The following is a 23,862-nucleotide window of genomic DNA, read 5'->3' on the forward strand; positions in this document are numbered from 1 at the left end:
ATTATACTGGGCCAAGGCCGATCTCTTTAGTCCAGCGTTTTGTATCATTTGATCCGATAATCTGATTTTATTTATATTTTTATTAAACTCATAATACATGAGCCAGAAGGTAAAAAGGCTATTTACAAAACTACAACAGATATTATTACTGCTGGAATCTTTCAAATAAGCAGTTTATTAGGCAATAACCGGAGTTTCAACGGCAAGCTTTGCGGAGTAGCTAACTTTTTCAGGCTTAGCCTCTGATACCCATAGCTCTGGCAAAGCCTCCTTAAGGTTGTGAATGTTTTCTAACGCATAATCTGCATATTTCACTCTCTGTGAAGTTCCCACCTACACCAAACAAACATCATCACTCCAGTATTATAGTCTCGACCTTTCACTACTTAGAGTAATCATGAAACGTGTTTTGAAAAAACTTACCAGAACAGTATCCAGACCAACGCGTTTACCGGCCTGAATGTTTCGAACACTGTCATCGAAGAACAACTACAAGAAACAACCCGTTATGATTTACTAGAGACGTCAAATCAAATCAAACAAATGGGTCAATATGTTATGAAAATTTCTAAGAGGCACTCACGGTTCTTTGAGGGTCGATGTTGGCGATTTCAAGAGCCTTTACTATGGCAGTTTCAGATGGTTTGCAGACAATAGGTGTCTTAGGTAAAGCGGAAACTGGCTGTTCATGATCGGATAAGTATCCGATGATGTCGAAGATCTCATTCTTATCATCATAACTAACGTTTTCACGACTAGTAGAAGAATTTAATGATTCAAAGCAAAGTATTCCTTCGAAACAGTCCTCTAACCCTAGCCTCTCTAGTGCTCTTGCTGCGTGTAACTTATCTGCGTTTGTGAAGATCTGAAAAGTTGTGACAGATAAATATATATGAGAAAATTTAAAGAAAAGTAGTCTTTTGATGAGATTTTTTTTTGTGGAATGATTAAGTTGAGAAGAATCATTACGATCTTGCGAAGAGGTAGGCTAAGTAAGAGACTTCTCAAAATGGGATCTGGTTTGATGTTCTCATAAGGTAGTCTCCCATGTACAAAACTGTTAGGAAAAAACAAGACAAATTCAGAAATTATCCTATGACTTGGTATACTGTGCGATTAGATTTTGTGTATATTAGTATATATATATACCTGTGATACTCGTCATAATCGAAGTTATAACCTATCGCCTGAAAAATAATTATGATTAAACTCGGTGAAGAATTAAGCTATGTTATGGATTCATTTAAGTTCAAAAGAGATAAGTAAATTTACTCGAAGACCGGCCATGGTAGTTCCATAGTTCTTGTAAAGTGAATTAGATAAGTCCAGGATCTTATTCTTGTCGATTCCAAGCTTCTCCACCATGTAGTCTACAAAAAAAACAAACAAATTTTATAGAAAACGTAATGACTTGAAGAACAAGAAATTGATTTCGGATGAACAAAAGTCACCTTTGATGTTTTGTCCACATTCTTTAGCAATCCCAGAGCTCAATGGATAAAGGGTATCATCAAGATCTACAAAAATTCCCACAAAAATATAGATATTGTTTCAGATAACAAAACAGAGAAAATTGCCGGAAAAATGGAAAACAGAGCAATGAGTGTCTTACCAAATAAAAGGGTATCATATTTTGAAAGCTCAATCTCCATTTTTAGTCGATGATGAGGGATGCCGGATGATTATCTCACTCCTCGAGAATCTTTATATAAAGAGATAATCTTAGACTCAGTGACAATGATGCTTAATAATCAAAGAAGAGGAGGAAACAGAGATTCAGACAAAAGTGGTGGGAACCAAACAGCCAAAGTGTGCAAGTTTAACTCATCTCCATATGTTTGGGGATAAGAATTATGTTTGATTGGCTGGTGTCACACCGACCACTCATAATCTTAAATAGTACAATAACATATTCACTTAATTTTGATCTAAAATGTTCATAATAGTTTTTATAAACTAAAAAGAATTTAAGTATAGGGAACGAAAAATACAATTATGGTTTTTTTACTTCACACAAAAAAAAATAATGTATATCAGAAATAATCAAGACGTAACGAAAGATTAAAACCTACAATTTGACGTGGTCGAGAACGTCAATAGCAATTAACAGATCATATGTAGTTATGAACAATGTAGTTTTATCATATGAACTATGAAGCCATTTTAGTAACAAGAATCTCTTCAAGTTTTGCGTAAATGCATGTAACCTAAAGTTTCCATAAATCTGGAAATCAACTCATCAAAAAAAGAAAAGAAGAAGCATCTATGTAATATATTATCGAACCTGATATAAGAAACAAATGGCTTAGCTAATGAAAACGCAGAGGACAAGTCGTGAGACGGTGAGAGGCCAAACAAAGGCAGAAGAAGAAGAAAGGGAAGGAGAAAGAATAGAGGCAAAAGGCTTTATATAGAGGAGAAAAAGCCAACGCGGTGTTCAACTTTTACGTGCTTCCCATTTTTTTTCTTTTCTTTTTCGGCAATTTTTTCATGTATCTCTTTTTCAGTTTTTAATTTTAATTTTTGGCCATATCATTTCATTAAAATATTTTAGAATATATATATACAGTTGCGTTACGTGTTCAATTTGAGTCATCGTCAAACCGGAACTAAAACAATGCACTTTTTCTGACTACATAATTTAGGTTTACCATCAATTTGTCAAATATAATAGACATACTCAAAATAACTTTACACTTCTGTAAACTTTATAGTTAGAAAATAATTATACATTCTGTAAAATTTATCGTTAGAAAATAAAACCGTAACATATTACTTACATACACCCAAAATTATGTTAAATCTTATATGATTTTCCTTTTTCTTTTGCGAAAAATAACAACATAAAATACAATAATTGAAAATTATACAACAATTGTTTAGAGATATATACGTATTTTGGCATTATCGTATAAGCTTTCTGGTTTAAAAACTATATGATCTTGTTTAAGTTGTTTAACCCGACTAGTAGTAGTAGATAATTATCTTTACCCCTTCATTTGGAACTTGTTGGAAGTACAAGAGTTGATGAGAATGATACGAAAGAAAACTAAAGCCAAAGGCATGTGTGTGGTGTAAATGCAGTGAATACAGCTATATTGATTTACGACCAACTTTGAACAAAAGAATCATGTGATTACTGATTACTTATGATAGGACCAACACAAAAAAAAGTTTTAAGACGATGAGCTGTCACCTTCTCATCTTCTATTATTCTTGATTAGTACTTTTGTTTTGTTTTGTTTTGTTTTCGAACAAACTTACCCCTTCAATAATTGACCAACAATGCTATCATACAATAATTGATCAACAAGAGGACTTGTACCACACGGGTTTGTTTCCTATGATAATTTAATTTTCTAGAACCTGGTTGATTATTATAAATAAATCAAAATTATTACTCAATTGCTAGTAAGTTATGATTGTGATTAAGGTACCTTTATTGATCCATTTCTTAATTGTAATAACTACAACTCGAAAATTGATTCCGGATTTTGATAGTTATATATAACTCGAGTTCTGTAATCCTAAAATTTGAGGATATCCACTCTAATATAGAGATACAAACTTACCCTACTCCAATTATCACTTTGAAGTTTTTGATGACAAGTTTGATGTGTGGAAGTAAATATTTATCATCATTGTTATCACAACTTACAAGTACATCAGTACGTGTACGTGTGATTGGGCATCTTGAAAATAACCATTCGGTCCCTTTCGCAGTAATGATTTCATTGTTTTCGTTCCTTTTCCTATGCAGAACCGGCGCTATGTTTTTTGTGGCTACAAGCAAACTGAAAAAAGGCTGATTTGCACATATTTAAACTATTTTTTTTATCAAACTAAATAATAAATCTGGATAGTTTTAACAAAAGCACAAAAAATTCTAAAGTATCACGTATCAAAAATTTTTTTTGTGTGAAAATGATTCTCCTTGCATTTTTACTTGCAAACTCATCCATCAAGGTTTCATAGTCAATTTTGCTGCCAAACTCATGGACATCATCACTGTTATTTTTGTTTGATCTCCTCTGAAATCTCATCAATTTCAGAAGTTTCAGTTCGTTTAACATACCTTCACCTTAAGGATGTATAAAATATTAGTAGAGTGGGTAGAGGGAGAAAGAAGAAGGAAGAAGAAGCTATGATAGCTATTCGCTAGGGTTAACTGATTTTTTTTTCTATTTTCGTTTTCTAAATACTAATAATTTATAAGATATATATATATTTCAAAATAATTTAAAGCTATAATATTATGCCTACAAATAAAAAATGGAAAGCTGATAGTTTAGGTAATCGAACCTGGGAAGTGAAGGTGAGAGATACCTAAATACTACCACTAGACTACATATACCTACTTAATTTTAAGGCCGAATTGTTTTTAATATATTATCGGTCGCAAGCACTTGCTTGCTTCGCTTGTACCTGTGGCCGGCTCTGTTCCTATGAACGGTTGCGATGCCACTTATGTAACTTTAGTGATTGATGAAAAAAACAAAATCCAAATATAAATTTGTATTTAACACTGATATCCCCAGTTAACCTTTTTATAAATTTTATATTAAACCCTAAAAATTAATAATAAAAAAACTTACATTTTACCAAGCAATAATAAGATATGCAAAATGCAGCTGTAAGTTTTGAAGTTAAAATAAAAAGTAAAAAATACAACGTCATTCAAGTAAAAAGATAATGTTAAATTGCACTCTTGTTATCGGTTATCATTTAATATTACACTAATATATCGAAACTTATATATTTGCGGTACAATTATTCAACCTAAGTATTGTTTTTTCTATGTGAATATAAGAGTTCTCAATTCCTACTACACACAAGCCGTTTCTCAGTCTCAAAATTATTGAGTCAAATATAATACATCCAGCCCAAAACCTAATATGCTCTTAACCTAATATGCTCTTCTTATACTAAAACTAGAGCACGGGTTAGAATTCATTTTATTTATGTTATAATTTTTATATAAAATATAACTTATGTGATTGTTTTTAAAAGTTTTTTAAGATAAAATATTATGCAATAAAATCATATGCTAAATATGATGACTTGAAAAAAGACAGCTATTTTGTAAGTTTTATATTGTTAATGATTCTAGATAATTACCCGTGCTATAACACTGGAAAATTTTATTATATACAAAATTTGTATATTTTATATTTTAAAATAAAATTTTAATATGTTGTATTAGGTTATATATGTGAAGTTATATCAACAATGTATATTCTACATCATGACTTGAATGTCATTATAAGACATAATTGTGTAAATTTGGTTTTTAAAAAGCGAGTTATTATATTATGAGTAATTTAATATATTGTTATACTTTTTGTTTTAATATACTTGGTTTCTTGAAATTTTTTCATATTATAGTGAAATACTAGATTAGGACCCGCGGTACACCGCAAGGCAAAATTGTTTATAACTAAAATATTTAAATTATAAGTTGTATTTGTTGGTTAAATATGTTATAATTATATAATAATTGTTAAATAAATCATATAATACCGCAATATAATTTATTTTTTACATAATATTTATTTAATCAATTTAATTAGATATGTCTATTCTCTAATACTGACAGTGTTAACAAAATAATAAAATGATGTTTTACCCGTGTAACACTGAATTAATGATATTTTTTAATTTATATAAATATTGATAAAACTCGTCTTGCTATATAATCCGGTCCCAAGATATTTTAACTCACATTATATCATCTCAATTTTAATATTTATTGTGTATCTACAGTATAATATTTATCATATTTAAATTTTTAAAAAATTTAAATATTTATCATATTTAACTTTTTAAAAAATTTAAATATTTTTCATATTTAACCTTTTAAAAATATTTAAAATAAAGAACCTGAATAAACCAACTTTAATTTTTTAAAGTTTGAATACTTGATAAATCAATGTTTTTACTCATTTGTATTCAGAATCATTTTGGTCTTTTTCATAGTACGACTCTAACTATTGCCCAATTTTTTTTGACGATGTGGGATATTGTATCCATATTTTTTATTCATCTATTGAGTAATATATTTCCGTTTTTAAAATTTTGTATTACATCATATGCATGAAAAAATCACAATTTTTATTAACTAAATATATTATAGAATAATTCAAGATAATTTAAATATAAATTCAAATAAAAATTAAAGGGGATCATATATTTATGTTTGAATGAGGTAGAAAGATTTTCTTATTTTTTTTAAATATTACCTATAATTAATTTTGAAGTTTTAGTAACTAATATTAAAATCAATGCATTAAATGTAAAAACTTTCCAAAAAGTATTTTTGAGCAAAAACTGCTGCAAAAATACTAGTATAGATTATTGACATAGCTATAACAAATCAATTTAGAGTCTTTATAGTTTCTAAATTTTATATCAAGTTTCAATATATTAAAAATATTTCAAAAGAAATTATTTAAAGTTTATTCTATTATATAAAATTCAACAAAAAAATATAAAATTAAATTTAAATAGTCAAATTTTGACCCGTTACTCAGAATTTTTTTTAATTCAATAGATACTATTTTTAAAGAATAATATTATTAAAGTTTGAATATTTTCTAGATTTAATAATTTATATTTGTAATTAAAAATTCAACTTATGTTATATCCGGAAATAAAACTATTTTTTTTAATTATAATAAATAATATGATAATTTATTTGTTTCACAAAATGGAATCATATATAAAAATGAAAGGTGAAGTATAATGATAATTAACAAATTAATATGTTAAGTTAGATATCAAAAGATTTTATTTGATGAATAATTTAATAAAAGAAATTAATATGGTAAATTAGATGATATGATTCTTTAGAATATTCTATTTAAGATTTTTTGTATAACATATTTATAACCAATTAATCTATCAATTAATGTATAACCTATTTGTAACCAACTTATTAAAATTATATAGTCTAGACAATTGTGTACTTCCCTTTTACCATAAAGGGGATACAAGATGGATATTGCTTTCGTCACATTCATAGTCCTCGCTTGTCTTGCTGCCATTCTTCTCGTATGTTGTGTCATCTCTGGTTGCAGCAATTGGGGCGAGGAGAAGTATCTGTCCGATGCTTTTGATCTAGAAAATGGTCAAACGGGAACAAAAGATGTTCCAAGTTTGACCAGCACTGGCCATCATTAATCATCATGATAACAACAATAATGACGGTCACCACAACATCATCGTTAATTTTCCGGTGGAGACTCTTCTGGTGGCTGTCATCGTTAATTTTCGATGATGTAGCTTGTAGATTTTATTTACATAGTAATTTACAGAACATTCCATTTACTTTCGTTTATTTTTATTTTTTTTTCGTATATTCAATTGTTTGTTATCAAATAGATGTAGAGATCGAGAAAACGCAGAAAACAAAAGTGGAGCAAATTGTTTTTGATTTCTATTTAGAAAACTACACAAATTTTTGTTTGTGTTGTGTTGATGATTACAAATACAAGATATTTTGAACGTCGAGAGAGGTTCTTAACACTATATAAGGCAGTTTCTTTACGTACTCTACAAGTAAGTAACAAAGATACAAATCAAGAAATTAAACACCGATCGATTCGTTCCTTTCAAATCAAAAGAGTGTCGTTTGGCGACCGATTCTTCTTGGTAAGCCAAAATTTTGGTAAGATCTGATCTCGCCATGTACTGTTGCCGTTACAATCACCATCCCCCAAGCCGTTGGCTGTATAGTGTGTGGACCATGGCCACCACTGTCGAACCACGACCATGAAGATAACCTTGATGATGTGTTTATCGATGGGGATTCCCCAAACCTTGATGAATGCTGCTCTGAACCGTTCATACTCGACGACGCGCTGAAGCTTCCCAGCTCCGGTCCCGCCTCTTCCTCTGGTTGCTGAGGACTCTGCGTAGCGGCTTTCTTAGGCATTGGAGGTAACCCCGGTTTTTTATTGCGGTTGGATGTAGTTGGTGCTGTCGCAGAGGATTCTTCTCTTGTTGGTGAGCTTGTGGAGGATGAAGGCTGGCTTGAAGTGGATATGCGCTTTGAGTGGCGTTTAGAGTGAATCTGAACCGGTGGTGGCTCGCCTCTAACATGACCGTGCCAAGGAACAGCGGCTGAGACATCTTTGCAGTGAAAATGTTCGTGAGATTGTGTCGTCACTGTTGATCTTGTTCGGTGACTGTCGTTCTTCCACAAGTAAACCTGAGAGTCTTCGCTCGCACAGATTATGTATCTCCCGTCCTGGCTATATGAAGCAGAGAGTTGGCTGCACGTGTTTCTAAAGCCTGTCAACAAAAGTATCAGTTTTGTTAGCTGCATATATCGATTTGATCACGCTGTTGTTTGTGTATCTCTAACTGGTGGCTTGTAGAGAATTAACCTTTGAACTTGTGAATAACTTCAGAACCGTCTAAAATTCGAATCCGTGAATCAGCTGATGTGACAAGAACTTCGGATGGATTCACCGGGGAAAACTATATAATGCATCAACTTGTAAACATTTTATGGTGTTTGTTTACTCAAGTCTTAAAGAGGAGTTTTGGTTTTTAGGACACGAACCTGAAAACTGGTGATCTTCCTTCTCGCTTGTGATTTCTTATTGCTTTGAACATCAATCTGACTAGTTTGATTCAGCTTACAATCTGTTCTACAGAAGAAGAAAAAAAAACGCATAGCAATGAAAAGGAGTATTCAACTAGGAAGTGATGTTTTGAATCAGAAAGAGCTTAGGAAGAACCTTCTGTATCGTAAGCACGGCAAATTCCTTTATGTGACCCGATAAGTGCACCCTTCAATCGGAAAAAAAAACAAGATTTCCATCATTGAAAAAAAGGAACTTATCTATTGAAGACTACTGCAAGAAACAGAGCAAATACCTGACCGTCTGGAGTGTAGCAAGCAGCAGTGACCATTTCATGAAGATCACTCCATTCCACAACATGTCGATCTTGTATGCTCCATATCCTTATCTTAGCGTCAAGTGATCCACTTAAGAAATAATTTTCATCCACTGGGCTGAACTGAATACATGTCACTGTTGAATCAATGTGAAAATGGTCAAAAGGGAATGCAGCAAAATTATAGCTAGATGTAAAAGACCGGATAAAAAAAAGATGTATATCTCACCGTAGTCATTGTGGGCAAACAATTTGAGACATGTTTTGGTTTCTAGATCCCATAACCTGACTGTTTTGTCCATGGAAGACGAAAGCAGAAGCTGAGATTTGGACCAAGACAGATCCAAAATAGCATCCAAATGACCTTTCAAAGAGCAAACAGGCTTATCAGAAAAGGAGAAGACGGTTTCAGGAACATGTACGTAATCCGGGATGTGATTGCTTCTTCTTCCGGAGGCGCTTTTCCCTTTCTTTTTCTTGTCCGTCATCTCATTCCCACCGCCTGATCTTTCCCCAGAGTCACAAAGTGAAGGATGAATAGGAGTAAGACTCCCTTCATTCATAGACATCAGCTCACATTCTTGAACCTCCCACACATGAATGACTCTATCAGCTCCTCCGCTCGCAAGATAATGAGCGTCTTGACTAAACTTGATAGTCCAAACCGCACCTTCATGAGCTTGAATCTCTTGACACATATGCAAAGCACTCAATTCCTTATAAGACTTCCCAGTAGGTCTCACTTTCACCCACTCATTAGCTTTATCATGTTTATTACTATCTTTCCCTTTTCTAGGACTATCCGTGGAGGTGCTTCCATCGCTAACATCTTTATCCGCAACACGTAAACTCATAGAATGAGCAACACCTTTAATGTTCTTCAACAAGGCAGCTCCTCTTCTCTTACTCAACCTCACACTTTTCGAAAGGTAGGAATTAAACTTCCTTAAATCCATAATAGGTTCGTAGTTAATCCTATTCACATTCTCTCTACGCATAAGCTCTTTAACCACAGGTGAATACCCAACACATTTCTCAAACTCCTCCAAAGTTAATTGCTTCCCTGTTTGTAAATCACTAAGCCTATTCCACATCCCATCTTCATCATACTCATTCACTATAAACTCTTTCCCTGTATCAAGATTCTTAATCAAGAAAAACGCACCAACCGCAGACGTCAACGCCTCTGAACCACCGCCACCGCCGCGGGGAGCCTTACCGTTTCGACAAACAGCAGGGGATGATTGTCTGATCGGAGTTTGGTAATGACAGATCCTCGTCCGTGTAGTAACTCCAATCGTCGAATAGGTTCTCGTGAGACGTTGCTTTGAGACTTTCCCTAAAATCTCATCTTTCCTCCTTTTCTCAATCAAGAACCTCTCGATATCAGATTCCGATCTCGACCGAGCAAGCATAACCGGAACGTGGTCATGATGATGATGATCGTGATCTTCAATCTCCGGTTCACCATTCGCCGTCATCTTCATCTTCATCTTATCATCACTATTGATAGCAGTAGCAGCGTTAGAAACAACGCGGCGGATGGAAACAGCAGCACTGACCATATCTTTATTGCTAACAAGTCCCATCCCGTGGAGAAGACGACGACGCCGTTCCGAAATCGATCCGGGAGCAGCCATCCAGATATCGTAATCAGGAGACATGGCCGGCGTACGGAACTTTCTAGAGGCGGTGGTTAAGGAAGAGACGGCGGAGGAGAAGGAGAGACGACAATCGTCGAAATCTTCGTCTTCGTCATCGGAAGAAGAGGAGTTAGCAGCAGACATGTCGAAAGCTAAAGCAGAAGAGAGACGATCATGAGTTTCGAAGAACCTATCGTCGTCTTCGTCTTCTTCGAAATCACCTAATCCTTCCCAGTTCATCGCCATTGTTCTCTTCCGATTCATTTTGTTGTTTCCTCCGTTTCTTTCTTCCATTGTCTTCTTCTTCAACAACAAAACGAATTCGATCGAAATTGAATTTGAGAAACAGATTTTGATTTTTTTTTTTTTTTTTTTCAGGGCAGCGTTATGGAAGGATGGGCAAATCGGGAAATATGGGGGAAAGTGTCGAAGACGTGTTTTGTAATAAGACAATTCATCTCTTCACGTTCATTTAAGATCTTTCTTATTTCAAAACAAAAAGGTCGTGGAAGCATGTTTTGCTTCCGTCATACTTCAAAAGATCTAATTTACGTTTGGGTTCTTCGACTCTATATAATACTAGTATTAGATAGAAGTATATTTTAGCATCATACATCTGGTGCTATAGTCTAAACATTTTAATACTTTAGGAATATTTTCAAATGTACAATATATAAGAGAGAGAGAGATGCATATCTCATAATCTCAAAAAGGTTTTAATAAGAAACCAAAAAAAGAAGTAGTAGTTGGGATGAGAACGAAAAAAAAAGAGGGCTGAGAATACATACATACACGTGTAAAAGAAATGACAACTGGGATGGGATCTCAGTCTCACTCTAATCTCTTCTCTCCTCTTTGATTATCCAGCATTTTCTGAAAAGAAATGAAATCGTTGATAACCATTGTAGCAAAACCTTTTAATGTCACTAAAAGAAGGCATAAAATTGGAGAGAAGGTAAGGAGAAATTACATAGTCTTTGAAAACGATAGGTCGTCCCATGCTCTGTATAATACTATAATTTCTTCCGTGAGTTCCAGTAAAACTCGCTTCTCTCTCCCAAATTTTCCACCGTTGACAATCATTTACCTAAAAAAAAGTATATCAATAACATGGAAATAACATAATAACATGTTCTACAATTTAAAATAATAAATTATATTAAAATTTGAAGACACAGAGGTTTAAAGAAATCCAGAAGAAAAAACCTGATTTATAAGAATGTAAAACAAAAAATAGTCGATGCAAGATGTGGAGAAGATCAACCTTGAGAATTTTAAGCAGACAGTAAAATAATTCATCGAGATTTAGGAGGAGAAGAGGTGGGGATCGTGGCCAATGAAAGAGAAAAGAGTTTTGAGAAAGAAAAAAGACAAAATAAAAGAAAAACGATAAAAAAAAAATTGTGCGAAACTGTGAACCGATAAAAATGTTTTTTCTTTGATTTACTTTTTACCACGATCTTCTTTTTTTGTTTATTATTATTTTAAAAAATTACTATTTGTTATCACGTTGGTTGGTTTAACTGTTTTTGTTTTAAATTTTAATTATGTAATATCGATTTTCTGATTTTCGTTTTTTTCTTCCCATGAACTATTTATTGTTTTACAATTAATATTTTTTCTAACATGTCAAATTTTTATTGGTCAGATGACTTGTGCTTTATAGGATAAAGGATATATAATACGAAACAAAATCATATACATGTTATTAAACTTTACGTGTAACCCAAATCTTTTTATAAATATATAATAACATTAATTTTAAAGTTTTTTTTGTTTTTTTTAATATCAATTCTAAGATAGACATATAGGTGGTGATCTTGAACTTCATAAAGGATAGTAAATAAAAAAAATGAATTCTCAATGGTTATGTAAGCTAAGATCAAAACAACACTTACAATTCATTCGGTTTATTTTGTGTCGGCATGTTGTGGACTATGATACAACTTCATGCGTGTCGTCGGCCCATACAAATAGATGTCAACATTAGAAATGTGACGAGGATAGCAGTGGAATGGGTGAATCTACCTTTTATTGCTCAGCTTTGGAAATTTCACAAGGCATCTAGAGAGTAGAGAACATGCACTTGAAGTAAGCATCCTAGCCAAGCTATATATATTTATACTCCATTTGATTTCAACAAACTCTTTCTAGATGTTTGATGTTTCCCTTTATCATCACTTCTTCTAGTTTTGTTTTGCTAAATCGTTTTAGACATACTGCTCGCATGGAACAGAGGACGTGAAGAATATGCAAGAAACAGAGAACATGAAGAGGAAGAAAATTAGAACGTAGCATATGCTGTTGTTCTTCTTCTCTAAGGCATTTTCATATGGTGAATTGTTTGTTGTTCTACTTCTAGCGGGAAACGGTATTTATATTAACCGATAATACTTATGGTAACTCTCCTTCATTACAGGAGCATCAAGGAAGGATCTTAGTTACTTTCAAGATCATCAGATTTTGTGATTCTAATTACTTCTATATCTGATTTAGACATAAGAAAATATGCCTATTTTCCTGCAGCTAATCAATATCTTGAAAGTTGGAAAACTATAGAGCTGCAAAAAATTGTTTGTTGCTTTAATTTATCTGTAACCTGTTTACAAACTATAGAGCTCTCTAATCAGTTTTGAGTTTAACGTTTTAAGGTTTGACAAGAATCAAAACAGAATGAGTACAGCTCTCTATGTACATCTTCATATTTTTTCTTGTTGGAGTCTTTAACATTATTTCGTCACAACATTAGCGTTGAGAAATATTGTTCAAATTCTTGATCAATTGTAGGCTTCTTTGTGTCATGTAGAGTAGAATCTGCTGCACACATAAGAAACCTAGTTAATGAATTTTCCGGTTCAGTGAATCAATATGGTCAAACCAAACACCGGTTTTTAATTACCTTGGTTAACCGGCCATCTCCCAGAGGACAGAACAAACTTAGCAGCATTACTACATCCTTTAGCTTCGTATACTTCTTCTCCTTCATCATCGAGATAGAGAATGTTTTCAATGTCTTTCTCTGAGTAATCCTCTAGTTTCTGAGTCCCATAGATGAAATCAAGATGGCTTTCTAAACAGGTCATCTTCTCTTCGCCCCTGCACGATCCGGATGATTCCTCTTTCATCTCAGCCTCATCATTGTTACAGTCCATAGAAGTTGTTGAGTTCACATATGACATGGAATACTCTGTATCAATCTCCGAGCCACCATTGGTATTGTCAGAACAAGCAACATTGGCTAAACAAACGTGCTTCGACAGAGGCAACAATGATAACTCAGTTTGATCTGTCTGAAATTTCCTCTTCTTGCTCACTTCTTCAACTGTTTCCATTTTCAACGCATTTTTACTACTACTGATGATCATGTGATGGAACCTGCAAATGAAACCGTGACACAACAACTCATATTAGGACTAAACATCTAGTGGATGAATCTTAATTCTTAATCATCAAACATATGAATCGAGTTTATTGATCTTAAACTTAATAAAAATGGAAACTTGTAAAATCTCAATGATCAAGTAACAACACTTCAATCATATTCAGCAGATATGAATACATATATAGGTTTGCTAATCAATAATCATAAAGAATCTTATTAATGTTTCTTTCAGAAACTTGAGAAGAAGCATAAGTAGAAAACTTGATCTCTAAGTTAATTAAACACTAATTTTCCAAAACACAGAGATCTCTATAGAAAAGGGTAATAAAACAAGAAGAGGAAAACTGAAACCTGCTAATCTCAGATGGCTTCTCGTTGTTGTTAACTAGTTCCACTTCAGGCATAGATCGCAGAGAGAGAGAGATAAGAGCTGGAAGATAATTGTTTTCTATCTCTTTATGCTCTTTCCCCTTTCGGGGAGTCGTAAAATCTGGAAACTGCAAACATTTTATAATGTAAAAATTAATCATCAAAGAGTACGACGCTCGACGTAAGAAAGTGTACTCCACGGACAGTTTTGAATCCGTTGATCTCGTCTATGCGGGGTTTGTGTACTACACGGTGAAAAGCATCTTGGGTATTGGAGAGGTGACCCATCTCCCTTTCACGGGACCGTTTTTTTAATTTTATCTTTTTTTTTAGCTTTTCGCTCCATACGATTTTGTAATCTTTTTATTTACTATTGTCCCATAACGATTTTATGGGATTTGGATGAGGTCTAGTTATGATAAGTATTTATCCTTTTTTTTTTTCTAAAAATAGAATAACATTTTCAAACAATTTCAAACTATTTGGTAATAGTTTTGAGATATATAATTACTAGAAATGAGATATGACTTAAAACATTAGATTGTACCATAATGACAAAAGAGTATTTTAGTTCTTACTGGTTTGGTCTGCTATCTAAAGCAAAAATATCCTACTATAAATAATCTTATAATAATTGACACGTCATAATGTACTGGATCACGTGCCTCGCATGTGCCCACGAGTGTATCATCATATGGGGCTGTCTGATGATGGTTTTGGCTTTTCAAGTTTCATCATTGCAACTCGTAAGAAGAAAAGCTGAAACCAGATCTTCCTTCGTTTACTGTTTTAAGCTCCAGCTTCTGAAACGGACTGGCCAAAACAATACTGATTTTATTAGCTTTTCACACCTCAAACAACAACAACAACATTTCTTTGGACTAACCTGCTGTTTGGATCATAATAGAAACCGCTGATGGATCCATCACTGCAGGAGAAGCATACGTAGTAAAATCCAGCTATTGTTAGTCCACAATCTGTGCCAACATTTACAAAGTATTGCTCTTTCCACCTCTGCACCGCAAGTAAATAAACCGGAGTTGCAGGAATTATATGGAATACTTGGAGATAAACTCTGATGATCAGTATTGATAAGAGAAAACTGAGAGTTGTACCATAAATATATAAGGGTAATTGTTAAGATCCAATTGCCTGCCACCGTCAGACTCAACTTGTCCCTGCAGGATTAAGCTCAGAACGTTGCTTAAGAGGTGATAATGACCCTACAAGCAAAGTTACTTGAGCGTTACCTGAAGAGGCGAAAAAGATGGGAACTTTGACCAATGTCTCATATCATCTTCCCTCCTGTGACAACACAAATTCAAAATTTTATTTTACCCTAAGAAATCATCAGTTTCATATCTTCAAGAAAAAAGGGGTTTGGGACATACGTGGCTTCCCATTTTCCGGTGTAGAAAGTATAATTCTTTCCATCAACAATTTCCCCTTCCCAGAAGGTTATAACCTGACACGCATAACAACAATCAAGAATCATTCCTGTGATTGTATTCCAAGGGAAAGTAACATGAAGACAACAAACGAGTAAGAGTGTAAGGGCTTACAGGAGTGTCTGCCATGGGAACGTTTAGAGCTTCCATGGTACCACAAAGATAGCCATGCTCAAGGTCAATTCCCTGTATCTGGACGTTAACTCTCCAAGCTTCCTCCTTCTGTTGATTAGAGACATTTTGCGTACCAGAAAATGCCTGCAGCATAAAAACATGTGCATATGCCACAACTCAAAAGCCTTCATCTTATGTTCATTATGAATAATCAATCTCTCGAGCCAATACATGTTCTACAATTCCTACTACATACTCTAGATACAAGTGAACTTGGATTTTAACATGAAAAAAAAAAGATATCAAGCCAGTCAAAGGCAACTTCTACTTCATCTAAAATTAAATCAGCATTACTCTACAATCTTTATGCAATTAGAGCATTGGTAATTGCAGAAAAAAGGAAGAAAGTATATCAGTATATGGCCCCATGATGTTTGGTGCCTGCCTATGAATGATGCTTTGTGTCTAGTCTAAACAACGAGGCACAAGATCTTTAAGTTTTTTTTGCTTTTCTAAGTAGCTAAAAGACTAAAACAACATGGAAATTATAACTTCACTTCCAGTCTTGCAATAGCCCCACTCCCAAAAAAATTACATTTAAGTATATTAACAAACCCTTATGAAGCAGAGTTTCTATAACTACCACAGTCGATCGACTGAACCAACAGAAAATTAGCAATTCTAGTGATTTCAAGTATTCAGAACTTCTCAACCCTCGCAGCAATTTCACCTTTACAGATAAGAAACCTGAAGATAATGTCTTTATTTGTATATAGGTAGGTATACTCAGATTCTGCGTACACATTAGGCTATGTTCATAAAAAGAGTGTACATACATATCCTAGTGAGTGTATAGTCCTTCAATACTCCCCCACAACCTCTTTCTATGGTCAGACATTAATAAAACAAATTTGTTAAACGAAGAGAGCAGCTTGTGAATCCAAGTATTAAGATTTATCATCATCCAATTACAATCCTACAAAGAAATTTCTAGTTTTTACACCAACGGTTTATGCAAAATAACATTTTTTTCTCTTCATTTATAAATCGTTTTACCTGGCCAGCGCCAAGAAGTGAACTAGGCGGAAGCTGTGATCGATTCCCAGGATCAGTTCCTAGATGACAACAATTTGAATGAATGAGCGAGAGAACCACAAATTCAGGAATAAGAACAAACCAAAGAAGCGATCAACACCTGAAACTTGAGCAGGCGTGTTGCTCTCAACGACTCTCACCGGCATTTTCTTCCCCCTCCTTGCCGTCTGATAAAAATCCGATCTTTGGTGCGACCAAATCAAATTATGGAGCTTTAATTAACGAGATGGGATCGAACCGATTGTACCCGGTTCGATTTTTCTAAACCGAGTGAAATTATACAGCGGGATTAGGCTTCTCCGGTTTACTCACCACTATGAGAAAACCTCACAAAAACCTTTTCTCCCTCCTCCGTCAGACCGAATCTTCTCTCTCTCTATCTCTCTCTCCTCGCCGGCGCCTCTGAATTCTTCGACTTCCGAAGGTAGTGTTATTGGTCGATTACAAAGGAAGAAGCTTTTATTCACCTCTGTTATCGAACTTGCTTTATAAAAATCTAACCTTTGGACCTGACTTCTCTACTCTTCTCTTTGTCTAGCCGCTTCTGTCACCACTCGACACCAGGTTTGTCTCCTTCTCAATTTGAAGCCATTCTAGTGTCACAATTCGTGGCTGTATTAGTTTTAGTTGTTGACCTTTCCTTGCTTCGTTCGTTAGTTTAGTTGTTGACTGTAAGAATGTTACTGGAATCTATTCACATTGGTTTAGCTATTGATATTGACTTAGGTTTGCTTGAGTTCATCCTTTATTTTGGTCTACCATACTTTTTTCATGTTACTTAATTGCATACTTGTGAACGGTGCTAAAAGCAGTATGTTCTGAGTGTAATTGTTCCTAAGTTTTTTTTGTATTGCATTGTAGATGTTGCTTCTGAAGCCAAGCTCAGCTGCTGCTCTTTTCTCTGGAAATACAACTCCAGTCCTCCATACTTCTCGCTTTACCGACAGAGTTAAACCTTTTCCAGTGAGCAAAACTCTGTTGTCCCAGAGTTTGACAATGGCAAATTTGCAGAAGCTTCCCACTTCGTCATCTGGGAAATTGAATCCGGTGTTAGCCTGCAGCTCTCACGAAGCTTCTCCTATCAGGTACCTTATGTCCCCTGTACTTTTGATTTTGTGTACACGACATCTTTTAGTTTGGATATACGCTTAATTAGGTTGCAAATCTTATGTGTTTTGAGTATAATGGTGTCACATCATAATCATTTGTCTCAAGTATGTGTATGTTCTTGATTCTTATTATTTTCTTGTCTATTGTGATTATGCTGGTTAGAAAGATAGATAAGAATTGATCAATTAAGCTGAAAGTTGGATGTCTTTTCTTTAAAACTAAAGATCAATTAAACTTGCATTTATTAATCTTTGGAAATGAAGAAAACTTTCTCTTTTCTTGTAAGTGTCATGGACTTCAGAAATTTCATAGCTGTTGTGGTTAAGATTGCATCACACCAATTGCAATGAAGCAAAATGTTAAGAAACTAGCTGTGCTTCTCTGCTCGTTTCTCTATTACTATGAATTTCTAATGTTATTTTTCTTTTCTCTTTGAAAGTGAGAATAACGAGAATAAACATGCCCATGGAGTTTCTGAGAAAATTGTTGGAGTTCTTGGGGGTGGACAATTGGGTCGTATGCTTTGCCAAGCTGCTTCTCAACTGGCTATCAAAGTGATGATTTTAGATCCTTCAGAAAATTGTTCAGCAAGTGCATTGTCTTACGGTCACATGGTTGATAGCTTTGACGACAGTACTACAGTAGAAGAATTTGCAAAAAGGTCTCTTTTTTGTTTTGTTCTTGAATGCTTCAGATTCTCAATTCTTAATTTCATTACAATATTGATGGTTATTTTTGTTTATTGTCGTAGTTAGATGTGGAGTCTTGACTGTAGAAATTGAACATGTTGACGTGGAAACATTAGAGAAGCTTGAGAAACAAGGAGTGGATTGCCAACCGAAAGCTTCTACTATCAGAATAATACAGGTTTTCTAGTCTCTCAAATATTTTCATCAGATGGAGTTTTCCCAGCAATGTGATTTATACGAGGCAGTTTGATGTTCCAGGATAAATACATGCAAAAGGTTCATTTCTCTCAGCATGGTATCCCACTTCCAGAATTTATGGAGGTTAGGCCCTTGTTTATGCTTTGTTGAAAGAATCACTCATGAAGTTCTCCATGAATCATGAAGAGTATGTTAAATATTTTAACCCTAAATCTCGCCACGTCAGATAGGCGATATTGAAGGAGCAAGAAGAGCCGGTGAACTATTTGGTTACCCTCTTATGATCAAGAGCAAACGGTTGGCTTATGATGGACGTGGAAATGCAGTTGCCAACAACCAAGATGAGCTTTCTTCTGCTGTAACGGGTAAACCCTTAACTACCATATGTAATGTGGTTTCACAGTATCTAGTAACAGTCGAACCAGTTAATCGTGTACTATGCTACAGTCATTGTGGAAACAAGAAATTGTGAGTTACATGAACAATAATGCTCTCATGTGAAACTAGCAATAGTGTTCTGAGACATTCATTGACTTTTATTCTTAAGTTGGTATTAAGACCTGTCACCTATGTTTGTAATAGATTCCTAATGACATACCTTTTTAGCTCTACAGCATAACCTATATTTTCCTGCTTTTGCGTCAATATGTTTTCTCTTTTCCAGCTCTTGGAGGTTTCAGTCGTGGTTTGTATGTTGAGAAATGGGCACCTTTTGTCAAGGTAAACGATGATAAAATTTGTTTGCTTTCGTAGCTTATTGAGCTCTGTCGTGTATAATCGGTTACATATCAAATTTTAGGAGTTAGCAGTTATTGTGGCTAGGGGAAAAGATGGTTCTATGGTTTGTTATCCCGTTGTTGAAACTATTCACAGGTAACTCAAAACTCCACCAAATATTATTTATAAGATTGAAAGATATGTTACAAATTTTTACTTTCTACTAACACCTTGAAATACACTCTAGGGATAACATATGCCATATAGTTAAAGCACCTGCAGATGTGCCTTGGAAGATCAACAAACTTGCAACCGATGTTGCCCAAAAGGCTGTTGGTTCTTTAGAAGGCGCTGGTGTTTTTGCAGTTGAGCTGTTCTTGACAGAGGATAGTCAGGTATATTCATACATTTTAGGAACTCTACCGTTTCTGTTTTCATTTTTAACTTATCAGAGTTTTAGTTCCTCACAGATCCTGCTAAACGAAGTTGCACCTAGACCACATAACAGTGGCCATCAAACAATCGAGTGCTGTTATACTTCACAGTTTGAACAACACTTGCGGGCTGTGGTTGGTCTTCCACTTGGTGATCCGTCAATGAGAACTCCGGCATCCATTATGTACAATATATTGGGAGAAGATGATGTAATTGATTTTGGTTTTTACTTTATCATTTGAAGTTTCTTGATAACAATACCCATTCAATTATCTTTCTATCCGTTTAACGAAGATGTAGTGGCCTTTGGTTTCAATTTTTCAAATTTCAGGGAGAAGCTGGTTTCAAATTGGCTCATCGGCTAATTGCAAGGGCTATGTGTATTCCAGGTGCATCTGTTCATTGGTATGACAAGCCAGGTTAGATTTTTGTTCCCTTACGGTTTTCTTCTGGTGTGTTGCCAGTTTTTGTGAACGACCTTGATTACTCACAAAGCTTGTACGATAAACTCTTATTGTCAGAAATGAGAAAGCAGAGGAAGATGGGTCACATCACTCTTGTTGGGCAGTCTATGGGTGTTTTGGAACAAAGGTTACATTGTATATTAAGTGAGCAAAGCCACCAAGTAGACGGTCAGTTTCCATAGCATCATTTGGTATCAATATGTTATAGGCTTTTAGTTTCCAAATGCCTTCAGACTTAACTTACCAAAATCTGTTGTATAACCTTTTTGTGAAACTACCGCCATTTTCATGATTGTTGAACCCTTCATGATTTTCAAAGTATCTGATAAAAATATTTGTTGCTTGTTGTTTGTACATTGCAGAGACACCTCGTGTTGGCATCATCATGGGTTCAGACTCGGACCTTCCTGTAATGATGGATGCTGCCAAAATTCTGGACCTGTTTGGTGTGACACATGAGGTAAATTTTAAGATCTGCTCTAATAATTGAATTTGGCACGACTTACATGAGGTAATTATAATCCACTGAAGACAGATATAAGAAACATGACATTTGTAATTTGGTAAAACTAGTTGTGAAGAAGCTCAAATATAGTCCAGTATGTCAGGTCTTATGTATAGTACATACTCTGTAATCAAAGATATGCATTGCCGAATATATGGCCACATTGATAGTGGCCTCAATTTTCGGAAGCAGCTTCTCCTATCAAATATGAAGGGTTTTTTCATGTTTTATCACAACAAAATTCATTGCCTCAAACTGTGCAACTGAATGGTACAATATGGTATCATTTGCTTACAGGTAAAGATAGTTTCTGCTCATCGCACCCCGGAGATGATGTTTACATACGCAACCTCAGCTCATAGTCGAGGCGTTCAAGTTATCATTGCAGGTGCTGGTGGTGCTGCTCACTTACCAGGTATGTCTTTAACATAAAACTCATCTTGTCCCTCCCACAAGATTGTTACCGTAAAGGATTGGATTTTCTTGGAATTTAGGTATGGTTGCTTCACTCACTCCTTTGCCTGTGATTGGTGTCCCTGTCCGTGCTACCCGTTTGGATGGAGTTGATTCACTTCTCTCCATCGTTCAGGTACACTATTCATTGCATCATAATTAACTTCAGCTATTAATTTTCTTGCAACATTTGAAACGATTTAGGTCTGTTGTTCTTAAACCTTTCCATTTATCCTTTTTTTTATTACCAAAGATGCCTAGAGGTGTTCCTGTTGCGACAGTTGCAATAAACAATGCGACCAACGCAGCCCTGCTTGCAGTCCGGATGTTGGGAATCTCTGATACTGATCTTGTCTCAAGGTTCTTTTTCTTATCTTTTCTTCTGTTACATAAAGAGTCAGATAGAACAAGAACTAGGGAACCGTGTTATAAATGAGATATGTGGGTTTTGTTTGGTTGATCAGGATGAGTCAGTACCAGAAAGACATGAGAGATGAGAACATGGTTAAAGGAGAGAAACTTGAAAGAGAAGGTTGGGAATCATATTTGAACCAGTGAGCGTGTTATTGGGAATGAACCATCACGATTGATTTTGCTGCAACGAAGATCTTAAAGAGTGATCTGAGAGTTAGCCTCAATTCTTGAGTTAGTTTTTTTTTTGTTGTTGTTGTAATTGTTATTGCCATTCGCTTAGCTTGGATGTAATTGAGTTTGTATTTCCTAAATGTCCATGAAAACTTTTTAACACTTAAAAATTGGATTTATCGGTTCATAGATTTCAATGTAATAATAAAAACCGAAGTAAGATAAACAAGTTGCAATGTATCGAAAGTTAAAAAAAAAAACACCAAAGAGCTTCTTCATCTTCTTCTTCTTTAACAGTCGTCGTCGTCGTAAGAGAAGGTAGTCTTCTTACCGCAGAATCTGATCAAGTCGGATTTTTCCTCCTGTAGAAGGTTGTCTTCATACCAAAGCTTCTCTACAAGGTTGTACTTGTATCGGATTGGGTATGGAGCTCTCTCAACCACGTCAAGAAAAACCTTACTAAAAAAAGATTTACGATAGCGCAACATTTGACCATTCTTCTGTTCAAGCGCCTTGTCTGCTTCGTTAGCAGAAGCAAACTGAACAAAACCACATCCCACATGCTTACCCATGTGGTCTACAATAAGTCGAACACCAACAACTTGTCCAACATCTTTGAAAAAAGAGATGATATCTCGTGTTTTAACTTGAGAAGGGAGATTGGAAACAAATAGAGTCTTGTTTCTTGCTTCCTCATCAACAGAATCAGCAAGTCCTTCCACTGCCACACCAAGGCTTTCTTGTCCAAGGCAGTCTTCGTAGCAAACCTTGTGATCCAAAGAATACATTGGTAGAGGGTGTATCTTCTTATTAGCCACATAAAGAGTGATCTTGCGAGTGAGCAAACGTTTACCGTTCTTCTTTTCCAGCGCCTTTTTTGTTTCATGATCAGAAGCAAACTCAAGAAAGCCAAAGCCAGCATGCCTACCATCGTGTTTCATAGCAAGTCGAACATGAACGACACCTTTGAAGAAACCGATGATATCTTGTATATTAGCTTGGCGAGAGAGATGGGTAATACAGAGCGTATTTTTCATGAAGGCAGCTTCTTCTTCCTCGACAAAATCGGGAGTGACGTCGTCATTAAGTCCTTCCATTGTCTCCTCCTGATCATCATCAGACTTGTGCTGGAGACTAGTAGGATCAGCAAGAGCAAGTCCTTCCGTTATTAATGTCTCCTCGGATGTTTCCTTAAGTTTCTTCAGCATGGGTTTGGTCTCCAAATCATCATCATCTTCCAGGATTCGCTTACCAGATAAATTAGCCTCCTGATCAATATCAGACTTGTGCTGGAGACTAGGATCATCAGCAACTCCTTCCGTTAATGTCTCCTCGGATGTTACCTTTTGTTTCTTGAGAATCGGGTTGGTCTCCAAATCATCATCATCATCATCATCATCATCATCATCATCATCATCATCATCATAATCATAATCCGGCTTTCGCTTACCCAATAAATTGCCCATGGTGAAGATGAAAACTGCGACGGCTTATAATTTTCTGGTAGAGAGTTGAAGAGCAACGAGCAATATTTAAAAAGATCTCCAAAACCCTTTAGCCACTCTTTGAATCTATCTCTAAGGAAAGCTATTCTATGAATCTCTCTGCCTCTACCCTAAGGCCAAAGCGTAACTTATTTATACTAAATAGGATGATTAATACAACAGGCTTTTTTCCTCTTCTAAAACAAATAGGAATTGACAAATTTCCTTCTTCTTAAAGAAATAGAAAATTGAACAAATAGGAAATTG

The 23,862-nt window shown here is 34.9% G+C and overlaps 6 protein-coding genes across 9 annotated transcripts; 1 reads left to right on the forward strand and 5 right to left on the reverse strand.

Annotated features, from left to right (window-relative positions):
* Positions 1–36: 36 nt before the first annotated feature.
* On the reverse strand, positions 37–2,536 carry LOC104782196 (uncharacterized protein C24B11.05). The gene is made up of 9 exons (XM_010507060.3): positions 2,285–2,536; positions 1,613–1,702; positions 1,452–1,517; positions 1,273–1,370; positions 1,150–1,187; positions 970–1,057; positions 584–865; positions 424–489; positions 37–333 (listed from the first exon to the last, which is right to left on the reverse strand). Exons 2-9 carry the CDS (start codon positions 1,650–1,652, stop codon positions 178–180), a joined length of 834 nt encoding a protein of 277 aa, XP_010505362.2. The 5' UTR covers positions 1,653–1,702; positions 2,285–2,536; the 3' UTR covers positions 37–177.
* Positions 2,537–7,413: 4,877 nt separating this feature from the next.
* Positions 7,414–11,444, reverse strand: LOC104782197 (uncharacterized). Of its 2 annotated transcripts, none has more exons than XR_015597229.1 (6): positions 9,134–11,286; positions 8,884–9,041; positions 8,745–8,796; positions 8,567–8,654; positions 8,388–8,481; positions 7,414–8,292 (listed from the first exon to the last, which is right to left on the reverse strand). XR_015597229.1 is itself a non-coding variant. In XM_010507061.3 (6 exons), the coding sequence occupies exons 1-6, from the start codon at positions 10,839–10,841 to the stop codon at positions 7,616–7,618; spliced, it is 2,772 nt and encodes a 923-aa protein (XP_010505363.2). In that variant the 5' UTR covers positions 10,842–11,444; the 3' UTR covers positions 7,414–7,615. The 2 variants fall into 2 exon arrangements, 1 of the variants encoding a protein (XP_010505363.2); XM_010507061.3 differs by having other exon boundaries at positions 8,567–8,649; positions 9,134–11,444.
* A 1,665-nt stretch (positions 11,445–13,109) lies between these two features.
* On the reverse strand, positions 13,110–14,406 carry LOC104782198 (protein FAR-RED ELONGATED HYPOCOTYL 1-like). Of its 2 annotated transcripts, none has more exons than XM_010507063.3 (3): positions 14,281–14,406; positions 13,447–13,922; positions 13,110–13,361 (listed from the first exon to the last, which is right to left on the reverse strand). In XM_010507063.3, exons 1-3 carry the CDS (start codon positions 14,331–14,333, stop codon positions 13,285–13,287), a joined length of 606 nt encoding a protein of 201 aa, XP_010505365.1. In that variant the 5' UTR covers positions 14,334–14,406; the 3' UTR covers positions 13,110–13,284. The 2 variants fall into 2 exon arrangements, with proteins under 2 accessions (XP_010505365.1, XP_010505364.1); XM_010507062.3 differs by having other exon boundaries at positions 13,110–13,364; positions 14,281–14,371.
* A 399-nt stretch (positions 14,407–14,805) lies between these two features.
* On the reverse strand, positions 14,806–17,192 carry LOC104782199 (uncharacterized). Its single transcript, XM_010507065.3, has 8 exons — positions 17,056–17,192; positions 16,917–16,975; positions 15,861–16,004; positions 15,690–15,763; positions 15,549–15,603; positions 15,414–15,476; positions 15,185–15,312; positions 14,806–15,111 (listed from the first exon to the last, which is right to left on the reverse strand). The coding sequence occupies exons 1-8, from the start codon at positions 17,099–17,101 to the stop codon at positions 15,033–15,035; spliced, it is 648 nt and encodes a 215-aa protein (XP_010505367.1). The 5' UTR covers positions 17,102–17,192; the 3' UTR covers positions 14,806–15,032.
* On the forward strand, positions 17,087–22,337 carry LOC104782201 (phosphoribosylaminoimidazole carboxylase, chloroplastic). 2 transcript variants are annotated; one of them, XM_010507066.3, is made up of 18 exons: positions 17,087–17,379; positions 17,494–17,519; positions 17,817–18,040; positions 18,505–18,726; positions 18,821–18,932; positions 19,013–19,075; positions 19,179–19,317; positions 19,617–19,672; positions 19,752–19,825; positions 19,917–20,064; positions 20,140–20,313; positions 20,436–20,523; positions 20,626–20,736; positions 20,931–21,028; positions 21,371–21,488; positions 21,568–21,662; positions 21,780–21,886; positions 21,991–22,337. In XM_010507066.3, the coding sequence occupies exons 3-18, from the start codon at positions 17,817–17,819 to the stop codon at positions 22,082–22,084; spliced, it is 1,923 nt and encodes a 640-aa protein (XP_010505368.2). In that variant the 5' UTR covers positions 17,087–17,379; positions 17,494–17,519; the 3' UTR covers positions 22,085–22,337. The 2 variants fall into 2 exon arrangements, with proteins under 2 accessions (XP_010505368.2, XP_087367072.1); XM_087510946.1 differs by lacking the exon at positions 17,087–17,379 and having other exon boundaries at positions 17,383–17,519.
* LOC147946267 (uncharacterized) lies at positions 22,265–23,716 on the reverse strand. Its single transcript, XM_087510947.1, has one exon. The coding sequence runs from the start codon at positions 23,575–23,577 to the stop codon at positions 22,402–22,404; it is 1,176 nt and encodes a 391-aa protein (XP_087367073.1). The 5' UTR covers positions 23,578–23,716; the 3' UTR covers positions 22,265–22,401.
* Positions 23,717–23,862: the final 146 nt, after the last annotated feature.

Source organism: Camelina sativa, chromosome 4 (assembly GCF_030686135.1).
Source record: "Camelina sativa cultivar CO46 ecotype springtype chromosome 4, ASM3068613v1".
Classification (NCBI taxonomy): domain Eukaryota; kingdom Viridiplantae; phylum Streptophyta; class Magnoliopsida; order Brassicales; family Brassicaceae; genus Camelina; species Camelina sativa.